Below are 16146 nucleotides of genomic sequence, written 5' to 3' on the forward strand. Positions count from 1 at the left end.
GTGACATGAACTGGATGATTTTGCCCAGCTATTGTGCAGCTAGGAGAGACTATTAGCTCAGGAGAGACTCTTAGCAGGTCTTTAGCAAGAGCTAGACTTTTTTGAAACAAACAGTGAGCACTTAGCTCCAGTAGGTCTGCACTCCAAAGGAAAGAGTTCAAAACAGCTATAAAGCTAAACAAAAAAGAAGTATGTGCCTTTCAATTTGCTTTGTCTCCTGTACAATGGAAAGAAGTGTGACAGATGATGCTACTTAGGTTTGGATTAGGCTGGCTTCAGGATATTTCTGTAAACAGAGTTTGGGGTTACAGTCGACAACAGAGGAGAATAAGGATATCTTCAATCAGAGGCAAAGGAAGAGAGTTTAAAGGTTTATGTTAAGATTGTTTGGTCTAGTGTGGTTCTCTAAGACAGATTTAATCTGATTTGACTGTATAGAAATTAATCTCAGTCAACCCAGACAGGGAATGACCCTGACAAGAAGTGACACAAACAGGGGGTGGTGTCCTTCTGAACCCACAGAACGATGATTTATAGCTGTCTGGCATTTTCACTAGTACCAGCTCTGTGAGCCTTCCTACCCCAAACTGCTGCTGTTTATTTATCACAGGATTCATTGTGACCTATAAAAGCTTTCCAGTTAGAGGCTTGCTATGAAAATATGAGGACCAGGGCACCTTTGGCATTTGTAACTTTATTGCAGAAAAAAAAAAATCCACTATTAACATATTTTACAAAGAAAGTTGCACTTTGGTGTTGGGTGATTTTTCTTCCTCACCCCTTTCCCCTGGACAGCGATGCATGGGAAACCAGAACAACCAGCCCCTGCCCTTTCAGTTGTATACAGAGACACTTCCCAGCTATGCCAGCCTGCACCAGTTCCAGCCAGGATGGAGTTCTATTTTCCACCACTAATTTGCCTCTCTGTGCCAAAACCCAGCAGCACCCTGCCCTCCAGCAAGGGAAACAAGTCTGTAGCTAGGGAGATTGCTCTGTACAGACAATGCTTGATACAAAAGCTTTGGAGCTGTGACAATTGCCCTTCAGTTTTCATGCAATAATAGCAGGAGAGAACCAACCCTTCTTCCCTATTTTACTGGGCATCCTTACAATAAATAGATGGAAGGCCAAAGCCAACAGCTGAACCCAAACTGCACTGCAGCCATTTGTCAGCCACTTCGGAAGTAGTAACACAGGAAGAAGGAACTGCTGCCTTACCCAGTGCATCTATTTGACCCAGACCGGTTCTGCTCCATCTTTAGGCTTTGCAGATAATTTGAGCCCTGCTGATGGGGGAAATTCCCCTTGCCCTGCGCAAAGACAAGTAATAACAGCACTGGAAAGAAAAAAAGGTACTTTTGCTAGTGAGGCCTGGCATTTGTCCTTTCTGTGGTCAGTAAGTGTTGCTACTTAAAGGAGAGACTGAGGCTTGTAAGAGCAATGTGGTAGATAATCTCTAGCCCTTGCTGTATCCTGAGGGAGCAACTGGCTTAGTCAAAAACCAAACACTCTAGAGAAGGCATGTGTTTATCTGCAGTCAAATGAATCAGAAAAAAGGAGCAGGTGTTAATTACATGAAGACACTCATGCACACTCTGGTCTTTCTGAGGCGAGGTCCTCAGACTTACACTCAGAGGCTCTCGTTTGTGGGTTTCCTTGAGGGTCTCGGGAGCCTTGGGTGCTGTCTACAGCAGTGATATCTTGAGGCAAAAGTGCAGAATCTAATCAGCCTAACACCTAGAAAGGGAAGGGGAGGAAGGCACCTACATCCAGCATCTGTCCTCATGACAAGACACCATCTGGCTCAAAGACCAACACTAGAAGGTAAAGGAGCTTTGACCTTGTGTAGCAGAGGAGGGAGAGCACAGTACTAGTTTTGTACAACAACTTTCAGCAACCAGATGCTAGCAGCAACATGGGAAGTACCTGAGGAAAGGCATGTGTCAATCCAGGCAAGGAAATGGACCAAAGCATTTACTGAACCTGGGCAACAAGTTTACACATATGCTGAAAGCATCAAGTATAGGAGACACAGTATCCTAATTTTGGTGAGACCAAATTAGTGTGTCTAATTGGCAATAGACTGAGTCTTATGAAGCCCTGTTAAGCTAAAATTATGTTAATTTTCCTCCCAGCAACTTCAAAGCAACATCAAGTAGCAAGGGCACTTCTCCAGTGGCCACAAAACTGTTTTCCCTGGTTAAAGAGAAAAGGTACGCATGTATGAAGGAAGCAGAGCAGTCTGTCATCCTCCTGGTAGGTGTTTCAGGATAAGCAGTGCCAATCCCAGGACTAAAGCTGAAACAGGAACAAGAAAAGTGCAAGAAAAAAACCAAACCAAACAACCTTAAAAATACAGAACAAGAGGGAGCCCAAGAGAACTGATTTCCATATCCTTGGCTCTCTCAGAAAACAGCAGTCTCCTTTGCTAGCACTGTGCTGACACCACCAGTGTTAACAGCTCTTGTATGGATCACTTGCCCACCTCCTTTAAAAGCAGCGGCCACCAAGATGGACAGAAGAGATTCATGCAGAACATGACGGCAAAGGTTGTCTTGGCTAATCGGTCACCACACTAAAAGGAGGAGGCACCTCTTCAGGGCCTGGAGGAAAGGGCCAGACTTGGGCTGTGATTCCCAGCATAAAAACTTCAACATTGAACTATGTAAAATGTCTAAACCCAAAAGCCATCTGAAAAGGATCTTTCAGTTGCGTGCAAATCACAGCCCCTTATTCCTCAGCAGATTGTCTGGGACCAAGTCCTCAAGGCCTTCTCCTCTGGGAAGTTCAGCTGGCCAGGCAGAGGAAAGCCTGGTCGCCTAGTAGCTGTAGAGTGAGAGAGGGGTGTCCTCCATCATGTCATCCTAGAAGTAGAGAAGAGTGTGCTTTAATAAGGTGCCTGCACATTGGCATACAGTCCCAGCCTGGAAGAGTGTTGTGCAGGCAGCACAGCCTTCTCATCCACACTGTCACAGTGTGTCCATCTGCCCAGCAGTCCACCTAAATGCTGTCCCTGTGCAATTCCTAGATCTTTGGACTGTCACTCTCCCCTCCTGCTGCAGCTTTTGGAGAGAAGAGGTGTATGCAGATAGAGCCTGCCTGCTGCAGGGACGTGGAAAACTCCACTCAGCTTGAAACAGCATCCGCTTGGTTGCTAGCTGCAGAAGGGAATCAGTACTCCTCTATCCCAGAAAGCGCAGTGAGTTAGCTGCAGCTTCCTCAGAGATAATCCAGCCTCTGAAACCCTCACATCCTTTTATATCCCCAAAGGGTCAAATGCAGACAGGCAACCTCCCTGGAACAGAGCACAGAGTCTGCTTTGTCATAGTCACAAAGCAGATATATCAGAATACAGGAGGAGAGGCTAGGAAGGTGTTATTTCAGAGCTCCCCTTCCTCTGTTTAAGCTCTTAGCATTCCCCTGCAGAGTGAGGGGAAGGCAGGAAGCTTCTTTAGTGGCCAACTTTGAGACTTGGGTCTTTGATTCAAACCCTGGATGGAAGGAGAGGGACCTAAGAGGGAACAGGAGTTATGATCAGCATTCCTGCTGCTGCAAATACCCAAAGCATCGTTAATGTGGTAGAAGGGGAACTGCAAAGCAACCAGTGGCAAGCCAGACCATGTCAGGCTGGGCTGAAGGCATTACTCACCATGGGCAGGTCCTGCAGGCGCCGGAACTCCATGCGGCTGTTGTGCTGGCGGTATCTCAAGAAGCCCACCAGGCCTAGGATGCCCACCATGACAATGAAGACGGAGATCACGATGATTACCAAAGGATCAGCCTTTGCTGTATCATCCAAAGGAGAACTGGGTAGCTCTGCAAGGATACCAAGGAATGAGGCCAAAGGAGAGCCTTCAGGGGCTGGAGTAGCAAAGCCTTCTTTTTTCAGGTTCTGCTCAGTACAACCGAGAGGCAATCTGAGGTAGCCCCAACCCTTTGCTATGTTTTGTGAGAGCAGGGACAAAAGCAGAGCATTTACCTGGATTTTCATCGTCACCAACATCCAGCACAGAAGCTTTCTCGCGCATGGGCTCTAATGGCTGCCCCAGTGTAGATGGGCTGGTGGGCATGGCAACTGTGCTGGTGGACATGGAGCTGGTCACAAGGGGTCTCACTGTCACGGTACTGGAGGCGGTAGCAGAAGATGTGCTCCCTACAGTGGAGATGGGAGCAGAGGAGGTTCTGGGCTCAGTGGTGCTCCCATCTGTGGCAGCCACAGGGCTCGTTCCTGGCCTGGTTTCAGACCTTGCTTCTGTGGGCCCCACAGTCTGCCCATCAAAAGGCCCCAGCGGAGAGCTGTTAGTTGCTGCTGCAAAATAGGAACAAGCAGTTATTTCAAAGGGTAAGTGCAAGCATACTGTTCTGTGGGACTGGATGAGGTGGAAGTAAGGCTGTAAGGAAGACTGCCGGGACTACAGGAAAAGCAGCTTATTGACAACCCTTGGAAAACAAGCAGGTCCTGCAGCGCAGCCACAGCTGAGCCACACTATAAGCCACAGTGCTCAGAAAGTCCTCTTGGTTTTCATATGTGCCAATCTGCAATGGGAGCCAGCCTAAGCTGGGCCCACAAGTCCTCTCCTCTGGGGACAAAGGCCAAGCAGAGAAGCCTCAAACAGCTCAGCACAGAACCGGGCATCACCCCAGAGCAAGAGACTGGGAGAGGTCTCTCGTCCCTCCCTATGGCGAGCACAAAGGGGGCTGCCCAGGGACTGGTAGCAGCATCCCCTGAGGCTGTGTCTGTGTGTCACAGAACAGCAGGACCAGGACCCCATGACACAAGCCAGGATGAAAGATGTGCTTGTGCATGAACACCATGCAAATCAATGGTCCATCAACCACTGCCTTGCGTCGGGTGTGTGTGACAGCCTGGCAGGCCCCAAGGTGGGCGAGACTGGGATCACTGACCCTATAGCCAGTTCCCATGCTGCCCACAGGGATCTGAAGGTAGGGTAGGGGTTCCCACAGGGATGGATAGGCTGATGCTTGTCCCGGCCAATCTCCATGCTTTGTGTTAAGGGAGGGTGTGCTGCCCTGTTCTGCAGGTGGCAGGGAAGGCTCCTGTCAAGCCCCCAGCGCTGGTGCAGGAAGAGCCCAGCTGGGCAGCACTGCTGAAGCACATTGTTTTGGAAGAAATATATAAAGGATGTCCCTGAAAACAGTCAATGCCCTCATCAGAAAGCACCCAGCACAATTAATACCATAATTAATGGGGTCTGGAAAGAGGATGATGAACTAACAGCACCTCTGCAAGTCAGTCCCACTGAACTGGCTGTGCTTACTGTATCATTGTTCTCCCTATCTCCAGTTTCTTTAAGAGTTTACAAAAGTTTCCAAGTTCTGCGTCCTTGGGGCAGGACTTTCTGCACAGGCAATAAAGACAAAACCTCACCCGGCACACTGTTCAGAGGAAGCGTGGGTGTTGCGCTGCTAGCATCATCCATTTCTTCAGTTGTGCTGAAAGGCTCTGTGTCTTCGTGGTTGGACTGATTTTCTTCCAGAGTACTGGCAGTCACAGCAGAGGAGGGGATTTCAGTGCTGCTGTTGACTGACAAGCTCGTGTTATGGTGCTCATGCTGTGTAACTGTGACATTCCCAGGGCTGGCAGTGGTGGAAGCCTGCAGTCTCTCTGCCTTGGTGCCTACCATGGGGATGGTAGGGATGGAAGCATCCTCCATCTCTGTAGCGTGGGCTCCAGTGGCATTGAGTGTTGCAGCAGTGAAGTTTTTCTCCAAGCTTGTCTCGGGAATGGCAGTAGTCACAGGACTGAAGTCAGAGGCTTCCCTTGACTGATGCGAGGTTAGCACCGTGCTAGGAAAAGGTGATGGTGTCATCAAGATCTCTGCTGTCTTCTGTCCCTCTCCTATGGAACAGTGTTAAGAAATGCTGAGAAGTTTGTCAGAGACCCCACACTGAGAGGAGAATCAGAGGGGGAGGCCAGGAACTGAACCTCTCCATCCCCTGAACTCCAAATCCAGCACAGGTTCACACTTGGGAAGGGCTTCAAATAGCTCCTCTGTCCTCCTGGCCTCTCTGAGGAAGGGAACTGTTCTAGGGGACCTGTCTTTACCCTCCCTTGCCTCAGGCCCTGTGCTCCTGGTCTGTGGGGTTAGCATCACTAACCCCTCTGCCCTGGAGAACCTTTTAAACCTTTTTAGGGGTTTTTTAAAAGTACCACCTGAGACCTGATTCTGTGAGAAACTTAGAAAAGTCTTCCTTGGTTCATTGAGAGTCAGAAGTGGTGCAGAAAAAAATATAAGCAGGCAAAAAGTGGAAGTAGACCCTCTAGCTGCCCTGTTCTGATGAAGCGTAGAAAAGTGACGTTTAAAAAGTCTGTGGCTGGCAAGGGTAAAGCATATGCTAGTCAGTAGTAGTGTGGGGCTCCTGCCAGAGGGAAAAGTGAAGTGGGTAGCAAGAGAGTAGTACAGCTAACAGGGCTTGTGGTATACTTCAGGAGCCGCCTTCATGAGCTATTTATGAACACATCACCACCATAAGGTGTGACTGTTGTTATAAAAATGAGGAGCTACTCAGCCTCCCACTACAGCAAACAGCGCCAGCTTCCCTAGCAGGAACCTTCAGTGAGCAAGGATCCCTCCTGGATCTACAGCTGCTAGACAGTGTGACAGCATGTGGGAGGAGTAAAACCACAAGGGTCTTACATTCCCTGTTCATAAATATGGATCTGTGAGGGTTTTTTAGGGTGTAAACAGGAAGAAAACAAAGAAATGTAGCCACATCAGGATGGACACTCCAGACAATTTAAACGCATTGCACGGTCAATATTTTGACAATTTCTGTTCAAGTTTCTACCCAAGCCACAGAGGCGTGATGAGCCAACTACAGAAAAAAAATAAAGGTACTGAAGTAAATACATCTTCATGCCTACTCTCTCCACCATGGAGAAGCATCCAAATCAGATGCTGTAACCAAGAAACATTCATCTACTAACAAAGCAGCTCACTCTCATACTAAGGCTTTGGGGAAATCTCAGCAGTTTTTAAAAGCTCTTCAGAATGGACACAGTTACCAGAGCTCTTCTCCAGCTACAGCACTTAACAGGCCCTAAAAAAAGACACAATACGTCTCTCTCAAGAGACCTTTGCAGTACCCTGACCAGCTGGAGAATGCAAAACCCCAAAGCAGCCTGATGGAGCTGTGCTTCCTCGGCCCGGGGCCATGGTCCCAGGAGGGTTTCTGCAGGCAACGCACAAGCAGGCAGCACAACCCTGCTCAGCACATTTGGAGAACAAGCTCTCAACAGGAGCCCCAGCTGGGGCAACTTAAACAGAGAGACCGAAAGCGTAAGTGATGCTCCCTTTGGCCTTGCCTGGATCCAGCTGTCTGGCCACAACGTGCCTCTGAACAAAGCAAGCTGCTCTCTGAAATGGAGCTAAGGCATAGGATATGCTTACACCAGTGACACCTGGAAGGAAAAAAAGCTGAGCACTGTATTTCCTGGGATCAGGCACCAAAGTGCGCAGCTCCTTATGCTGCAATTTCCAGCCCTCAACCCAGCGTTGCTGTTCAGCACAGTGCCTGCTGGGTGAGGTCGCAGCAGCTCCAGGGCCTGTGCTGGGCAATGCTGAAAGATCACGGCTGGACACTGGCAGATGCTCACTCTGTAAACACCCAACTACTTGCTGTTATGCAGCAGACACACAGAGCTGAGCTGTCACCGTGGGATAAACAGGAAAGGTGGTGGCCAGGTGCCTAGTCAGCGGTGAGCCTGGCTGTGTGCTGCTTTGAATAGCTGGCCTGTGCCTGGGACAGCTTCCCACAGGGTGGGAAGCCGTGTTTGGGGTCACGCAGCGGAAAGATTTGGGGAAAGCTGTCTTGCACAAAGGCTTGAGCAACTCTGAAACAGTCATGCCAGTTTCTGACTAGGAAAGGGAAGCCAGGGGGAGGGTGGATGAGTCTGGGCCATACCCGCCAGGACACCTCCCCACAGTGTCAGGGACTGGCATCCCTGCCAGGAGGGGCTGTGGGGACAAACTGCTCCTCCCACCCTGTGAATAAGGATGGGCTGCACACACAGCTCCCTGCTGTCTGCAAGAGGGAGAGCTAGTGGGAGTGGTATTTCCTTAAGTTCTTCTCTCTCTAAGTAGCCACACAGCTTCTTCCCACAGAATTGCCCACTGTCCATGACAGCCAAGGAAGCAGTGCCCAGGCGAACGGGCTGCTCCAGCCCTGCATCCCACTGCGGTGTAGTAGGACCATTGCAGAAAGGCTTGTGCTGGAGCAGCAGCTGACTCAGGTCTGGCGTAACACAGCACTGTGGTGTGTAAAACCTGATTTGTGGAAAGTTGCAGAAGAGATATTGACATTGGCAGGTATGGAGCAGGAAGGGGAACAGCTGGGGCAGCAGGACACCTACTCAGAAGCCTTTGAGCATGGCAGGTGTCGATGGCACCTAGATTAGCAGGTCATCCAGCCCAGCAAATCACAGCACACCCAGCTCAGGAAACAAAGGAGAGCCTGAAAAAAGGGACAGCCTAAACCAGGCTAACACAAATTCAAGCCGTTAAGGTAGGAAGGTAGAGAGCAAGGCAAGAGCCTTAAGATGGGCAAGGAAACAAAGGACAGCGAGTAAATCCTGGTCACTCAGGGCCAGACAGACAAAAGATCAACATCACAGTCTATCAGCTCCTAAGGGGTAAGGGCACATCCAAAGCCAGCAGTCAGCAAGCAAAGCACCTGTGCTAAATACCCAATATGTGCAAAGTGCTTGTGAGCATGTAGGTGTTAAAGAGTGCAGGCACAAATGAGTTTTACTTTTGTTTTGTTTTAAAATAAAATTACTCCCCCACAGGGTCTTGCATTAAGATTTGCTACATCATTGCTGCAGTGCCACAACTTTTTTTCCTGCAGTTTTATCACCCAAACAGGCTAGCTATTCCCACCCAGCTCCGGTGCAGTCCCCGCAGTACAGTGCAGGAAAGCATGGCTCTGCTGCGAAGCTGCCGCAGCTGGCTGCGCTGGATGAGACCCAGCAAACCTCAGGTCAGCTGTGATCCTCCAGGGTCCAACCACTGTGGTTTGCTCTGGATCCTTAGTGCCCAACAGGCTGGAAAATCCCCAGCTCTAGTGCTGTCGCTGCTGCTTCAGTCACTGAGTGATGATGTTTTCAGCTGTTTATCAGTTACTTATAGAGACGCATGTCAGAGCTCGTTACTCTGGTGTCTTCCTGGAGGAGCTCTGCTTCCTGCACCACATGCCAGGAGGGCTGTGGCTGCATTGCCTAAGGCATCGCCTTAATCGGCTCCTGGAGACAGGAGGGAACCAAGCCCCTCTTGTCTCAGATGGAAAGGGAAGGAGTTCCCTTCACCTTCTCTGGGATCCTCCGAGGCCTGACAGTTGCAGCACCCCAAGACAGCTGGTGAAGGTGCAGTCACCCTTGGATTCACAATAAAAAGCAGCTACGACCATACCGCAAGTGAAGCAGCAGGACCAGCCGCAAACAAGAGCTCTGATAATACCAGCATCTCTGTTTCCCAGATGGGGAACCAAGTGTGGGTTTGCTTTGGTTATGCTGCAGTGCCTGCTGCAGCAGAGCTGGCTGGCGGTCTCCCGGCTACAGCCCCGCTTCTGCCCTGCGTCTGCGCTAACCACCAGGCTCCATCTGCATGTGGTGAGAACCAGCGATCTCAGACCACATCAGGGCAGGGCTGGTGGATTTGTAGCGGCAGCTCCCATGGGACAGTGCTGACTGCAGTGACCTCTGTCTGGGAAATGAGAGGGGCGAGGGAAGAGAGCAGTCCCAAGGGAAGAGGGATGCAGCCAGCCAAGAAGCCCCTGCCTTGGACAAGGGTGGGAAACAGTCTCTGCTCTGCGAGGGAAGGGAGGGCTCTGAGCATCAGCTCGTGGCTTCGGCCCCTCTCCAGCGCTGTGTGACGACACTTAGGGACATCCACACATGAACCCAAGCTCCCACCAGCTCCAGACATGGTATAAATATGCCATAACGGAGAGGAGTGAAGGAAGCCAGCTCTGCAGGAGACGAGGCTGTTCCTGCTTTGTGCTCCCTGCCCAAGTTTCAGGGCTGGGGCCAAGCCGAGGGGCTGAGGAAGGTTTGTACAACCAGCACTGAGCGTTCACTGCTATGTCAGGATAGCCACACAGAGCGGGGACCTCTCCTCCATCCCCTGCCACAACAGTCACCCTGCCATCTACTTGTTTCTCGGAACAGAAGAAGGCAGTGAGACAGAGCAGGGCCTCAGCTGGGCCAGCCTGCGGACAAGCTCTTGCCACAACCCACACGCCCCAGTCCCAGCAGCATCCTCTGCACTCCCCTTCCTACCTAGAAGGTTTCCTAGCCAGAAACAGCAGCCTGAGCTCCCCAAGGGTCAACACAAACCCAACGCCAGTCCATAGGCTTTACCACTGTTTCTGAAATCCCTCTAGAATGAGATGTAGGAGAGCCACATAAAGTAAGGAGACCAGTGGCAGGCTGGCTGCTAGGGCTCAGGGGAAAGCAGGACAGCGGGGTGCAGATTGCAGTCACTACTGGAAGAGGTGCACAGAGACCCAGGCGAGAGCTGAGCACAAAGACATGAAAGCAACCACCCAGGATTTCAGAAAAAGTGCCCGCAGGAGCAGGACTGCTGGTGCAGATGTATCCTGCGCAGGCTGTCACTGTCTGCACATAGCACCTCACTTAAATCAGCTTCCTGCAGAATGCATGTCAAACCACTACTCTGATTCACTGAAAAGGCACCCAGACACTTCTGAAATGCTATTTTTGTGCACTAACTGAATTCAATTCCCATTTAAGTGTAACAGCTCAAGTTGCAAACAACCTAGTAAAGTGCAAAATTAATGTTTAAAAAGTAACAGCATAAGCTGTAACCTATGTGTATTTAAGCAATTACATTGTATCCTATCGCTTAGCAAAGCACTCCATTAAGTGTAGAAATTGTCTTTTGTTGCCAGTTATTACATTTTTATGGTTACTAACCAACAGTAATTAAACAACCTCTTCAAGGGAAAAGAGCTCCAGTATAAATGCAAATAAAACCATATAGCGGGATTTAAAACCAAGGCTCTTTGTTTCATTTAAAAGCAGAACTGGAGTAGCTGCTGATTAGATACCAGCTGAGCCTGACCTCTTCGCCTTAACGCAGAGCTTGGAATGAAAAAACACAAGTGGCAGAAGAGATTTCTGGAGCCCTTCAGGTAGGTGCCAGATGCACCCAGGGATGCTGTACAGCAAACACCCTCATCGCAACGAAGCGAGGCTCAGAGTCGCAGATCCGGTACAGAGGGCAACTGGATCAGCTCCAGTGTGATACCTTGTAGGACCTCGGTGGAGGCAGGATGTCACTGGGCTGCATTTACTGCAGGCTCCAGTGTTACCCCTGTCAGGGCTGATGCTGGGACTGTCCCTATCGCAGCGGAGAGAGGCTGAATGGGCTGCAAGGAGCGTCCATGGGACTTGGGGACAGATTGGACCTTGCAGCCTGCTCAGGGACCAAAGTGATGCTCTTGTGCAGCAACAAGTTAATTCATCACACTCCATGTGGCCTCTGTGGGCTGAGCTGTGCCCTGTTGCACAGGCAGTGAAACTGGGGGGGCTGAACTGGGCGTGCCGAGCCCCCAGTGCAGCCCTGGAATGCTGCCAGGCCAAGCACGCTGCAAAGCAAGGGCTGTGGTAAGTGACAGGAATAGAAACTGGGTCTCCTGACCAAGAAGCTCCTTCCAGCCTGATAGGCAGGTGGCCACGAGCCGAGCACGAGACGGGGCTCAGATTAGATATGGGGTGCCCAGAGAGTGCAGCACTGGGGAGGGACAGCCCAGTGCCCAACCTGCCCGGGCAGGCTGGAGGACGTTTCCCCAGGGCATCTGCAGATGCCAGGTCTCAGGCGTGAACCACTGGGGGAGCAAAAAGGGGAGCAAGTGCTGCCACCTTGTTTGATGGCACTGCGTTTGGGACAGGGACAACCAGCCAACGGTGGCACGGCAAAGCAGGGCAGAGCAAGAGTTGTGAGAGCAGAGATGAGCACCATAAATGCCAAGGGCAGGTTCTTCAGTACTAGGAAAACCCATAAAACAGCACAGACATGCCCAGAGCACGCCACGGTACTGGAGCCCAAACTGGGAAGGGGGGCAGCGCCAGCCCCAGCGCCTGCCTGCAGGACACAGCACCCCAGGCTGGCATGCTCTGCCTAGCCCTGCCACATGAGCCCTTCTCCACCCAGCCAAGGCAGGGAGAGATGCAAGAAACTGTTTCCCACAGGCCTGCAGGAAGCCCCATCGCTGATCCCCCCTTTAGAGGCGAGAGGGCTCATCCTGACTTCCCGCAGCAGGGCAAAAGCGGGGTGCAGGCTGCCTTACTCAGCCACTCTGTCACACCAGCCAGTTATTTTCCACTGGCCACATGCAGCTATGAAGCATCCTGCCTGGTAAGAAGGTGCCCAAGAAGCTCCCGCGCTGTTTGCTTTGTTCTTTGGTGGTGGGACAGAGCCACGATGAAGACCCCTTTCCCAGAGGCCGCTGAGGACATGCACGGCACCAAGGCCTGGGAAGCCTGCCCTTCTCTGGGGCTGCGTAACCCCAAAAATACAGCAACAGCAGGGAGCTCTGGCATCAGCCAGCCCTGGCCCTGTTTACCTCAGGAGTCACAGCTGCAGTGGAGGAAGCACTCACGTCATTAGGAGAAAATTAATTAGCCAGTTGCCTCAATAGCAGGCCCATGTCAGCAGGGAGCCTGGTCTCCAGTGCAGTGTGGCATGAGCTGAGGTGAGTCTAGACATCAGGAAACCTGCCCAGCCCTGAGCAGCCCCCAGGACCTTCCAGCTGTGTAGACACTGGTTTCATGGGCTGTGGGGCTCGGATGAACCACCCTGCCCCGAGCAGCAGCAGTTTGGGTCGTGCACGGCAAGCACGTGCCCAGGCCCTGACCTGAGCAGCCCTATGGGGCTCAGGACATGTCCCCAGACCTGAGCCGCCCTATGGGGCTCAGGACATGTCCCCAGACCTGAGCCTTGTGAGAGCCGCTCCAAGGCGGCCCCATGGAAGCCCCTGCAGCAAGAGCTGTGTCTGCCCACCCAGAGGATCTCAGCGGAGAGGAAGGAGGGAGAGGGGCCTCCATGCTTTGGCTTGTCCCTCCTCCTCTTTAGCCAGAGGGATGGGGCCAAGAGAGCTGAGGGAGGCAAGCGCTTCGCCCCTGCCCAGCGGGTCAGGCCTTGGAGGGGCAGCAGGGAGCCAAGATCCACCCCACACCTGGGGCTGAGGGACAAGCACTCGCAGAAATGGCATCAAAGACTGACAGCACGACATGATGGGGCTGGGCAGGGGGTGCAGGGTGGGTGGTTACCCCGCAGAGCTGGAGGGACCAGCCTTGAGGAGAGGACCGAGCTGTGGCTCAGTTCTGGGTGCGGGAGAGCTGGAGCCATCCAGCCAGGGTCGGGTTGGGTCCATCCACTCCCCCTCACCCTGGAAAAACAAGGGGGAAAAAAATTCATGGCAAATGGGCTGCGGGGCTCTGCAAGCAGACACACTGCCCGCCTGTGTGCGGCCCCAGTGCCGACAGATGGGGCTTTATGTGCTCCTGCCGCTCCCGGCCCTGCGCCATCCCCTCCGCTCGCGAGGCAGCTCGGCACGGGAGGGGCAAGCAGCAAAGTGCCCAGAACAAAATTACTTGGGGGTTTTATTTGTAGGGCTAACTAACGGTGCTGGAGGAAGTGGGTTTCCGCAGGCAAGGAAGAAAGGCTGCATTGAGAGGCTGGGGTGGGCAGCGCACGGGGGATGCGGCAGCCCGAGCCCCTCTGCGCTCTCGCAGCAAACCTGGCCGGGGAGCCGGAGCAGCCGCTGCTGGATGAGGGGGGCAAAGGGGATCTGCGCTGGGAGCAGGGGAGAGACCGGCTCATGGAGCTGGGACAAGCTTGGTTTTGGGCAGGTTTGTCTAGGGACTGTCAACTTTTCCCTACCACCATCACCATCCTGCTGGATTCTCTGGTGTTTCATTAAGGGTTGTGCTTGCCATGGGGCATTTTTTTTATTGGTGGCCTCTCTTCTATGCCATCTATTTTCACAAAACATTTACCCTCTCAACTGTGGCTGGGATCCAAAAGCCATGAGGACAAGGGCCAGGCTAATCCCAGGTGCCATTTCTTGAGGCTGTGAAGGGACTTTGGGGTTGGGACACTAAGCATGAAAGATCCCAGGAAAAACCCAGTGCAACCTTAATTCTGTTACCGAGTCCTGGAGTTTGCAGTGAGAGGTGTCCTCTCCTATGAGCCAGCTGCAGCAGGGGGTCCCCAGGGGTACCCCACTGTGCTGGGGGCCAGAAACGCTGCAAAACACGGGGCCAGCCCTGAGCTGCTCCTCCTCTCGGCAATGGAAATCCCGTTGTTCCTCTGTCAGCGAGTTGTTCCTCAGTCACCCCGTCGCAGCGCAGCTGCTCTGGCGGGGGGGGTGCAGCATCACCCAAGGCTTTGCCCACATGAAGGGGCCGGTTTGGGACCGTTTCCTTGTGCTCAGCCTCGAGCCAGCCAAACTACATCTGGCACCCGAAACCTCAGCCCGAGCGCGGCTCTCGCTGCCCAGGCTCAGCCCTGCAGGCACCTACACGAGGTTTTTACCAGCCCAATGACTTACTAGAGACCTAGTTACTACGTGCCAGCCCTGTCTCTGTTGCTGCCGCCACCACGCTGCGATCTGCCCAGGGTCTGGCCAAGGGTTTGTACTCAGTGGCACAGAAGAGGGAACACGTTTGCTTCCCGAGCCCCAGGCAAGACCTTACACGCCAGCTCGGACTCGGTCACTGCCAGGGTCCCGGGGTACGGCGACAGCCCCCGCTCGGGACGCTCCCGCCACGCGGCGGGGCTGTCAGCGCCACGCTGCAGCTGCGCGGGCCCACGTGGGGACGCGCTGCCGGTGGAGCAGCCCCGACACCCAGCCGGGGGGAGTCCCTGCGGCCGGGGTCTGCCCCCGCCCCCTCCCGGGCACGCACGTCGCCCCCTCCCCCTTCGCGGGCCGGGCCGGACGCCCCATGCCGGCAGGGAGGCGGCGGAGCTCGGGCTTTGTCCGGGGTCCCCTCGGTGGGGAGCTCAGCAGCAGCTTGTAGGCACCCAAAAGCTGCGAGGGGCTGAGACGGGGGACCACAGGGCCGGGGGCTGCCGGGCGAGTGTCCCCGGGCTCGCTGCTCGCCCCCCGCCCGCGCCCTCGGGCTCCCCGCGGGGCCGGGGAGGTGAAGCCGGGGAAGCAGCCGCCTTGTACGGGCAAGGCCGGGGCGGGCGGCGTGGCCGCTGCCTGGGCGCGGGGCTCGGCCACCCCCCGCCGAGCATCGCCGGGAGCCCTTACCTGCGCGCCCACCGGGGCGCTGGGGGCACCTCGCCCGAGTTTGGGGGCCGGGCTCGGGGCGCTGCTCCGCGGTTTCCATCCCCGGGGGGGGGCCCCAGACCCTTTTCCCGCGGCCCCACCGGTGGGCGGAGGAGCCCGGGCCCCGGCGCGGCCCCGACGGCTGCCCCCGCCGCGGCGAGACCGGCGGGACTCCCCGGGCCGCCCTCCCCCTCGCGCCCCGGTACCCCTCGGGCCCCGGTACCTGGCAGGGCGCAGAGCAGGCAGCAGGCGGCGGCGAGGCGGAGCAGGGCGCTCCGCGTCCCCTCCATGCTGGGCCGATCCGCGCTGGCTCCGCCGGCGGCACCGGCGCGGCGCCGGGGCGGGACGGCGGCCGGGGCGGGGCGGGCGACACGTGGTCCGGCCCCGGAGGCGCGGGGCGGGGGCCGCTGCCACCCCCCCCACTCCCGGCCCCCCAGCACCCACCCCCGGCACCCCCGGTCCGACTCCGCACCGTCCTCCCCGCCGCCCCCAGGCCGGTGCCCTGCACCTCCGTTTCGGGCAGAACACTCCCGATCCGGTCCCCGTTCGGTCCCCGGCAGCCCCGGGCCGGTTCGGCACCGCCCGCAGCATCGCCGGTTGGTCCTCGGCACCCCCGGTTCTGGCAGCGCACTCTCGGTCCGGTCCCGCACCGGCCCAGGCATCCCCAGAGCGGCCACCCCTGTTTCGGCAGGGCACCCCCTGGTCCCAGGCACCCCCGGTCCGGTCCTACCCTGTTCCGGGCATCCCCGATCCAGTCCTGGACCACCCTGTTACCCCATGTGACCTAGTCATGTCACCCTAGTGACCCCGGCCCAGGCACTCGCCATC

At 54.6% G+C, this 16146-nt stretch overlaps 1 protein-coding gene across 2 annotated transcripts; it reads right to left on the minus strand.

The window, feature by feature from the left end:
• Positions 1-678: 678 nt before the first annotated feature.
• Positions 679-15655, minus strand: LOC119155637 (mucin-5AC-like). 2 transcript variants are annotated; one of them, XM_037404518.1, is made up of 5 exons: positions 15542-15655; positions 5390-5860; positions 3980-4306; positions 3650-3816; positions 679-2864 (listed from the first exon to the last, which is right to left on the minus strand). In XM_037404518.1, exons 1-5 carry the CDS (start codon positions 15606-15608, stop codon positions 2820-2822), a joined length of 1077 nt encoding a protein of 358 aa, XP_037260415.1. In that variant the 5' UTR covers positions 15609-15655; the 3' UTR covers positions 679-2819. The 2 variants fall into 2 exon arrangements, with proteins under 2 accessions (XP_037260415.1, XP_037260414.1); XM_037404517.1 differs by having other exon boundaries at positions 3980-4309.
• Between the last annotated feature and the right edge of the window lie 491 nt (positions 15656-16146).

Source organism: Falco rusticolus, chromosome 11 (assembly GCF_015220075.1).
Source record: "Falco rusticolus isolate bFalRus1 chromosome 11, bFalRus1.pri, whole genome shotgun sequence".
Taxonomy (NCBI): domain Eukaryota; kingdom Metazoa; phylum Chordata; class Aves; order Falconiformes; family Falconidae; genus Falco; species Falco rusticolus.

Excerpts from the sequence above, each read along its gene's own strand:
- LOC119155637 (XM_037404517.1), bottom strand. The coding sequence starts at position 15,608 with ATGGAGGGGACGCGGAGCGCCCTGCTCCGCCTCGCCGCCGCCTGCTGC. Across the intron at positions 4,310-5,389 it reads TCCTCTGAACAGTGTGCCGG|CAGCAACTAACAGCTCTCCG; the intron begins GTGAGGTTTTGT and ends CCTATTTTGCAG. Across the intron at positions 2,865-3,649 it reads GCCTGCAGGACCTGCCCATG|GATGACATGATGGAGGACAC; the intron begins GTGAGTAATGCC and ends CTCTACTTCTAG.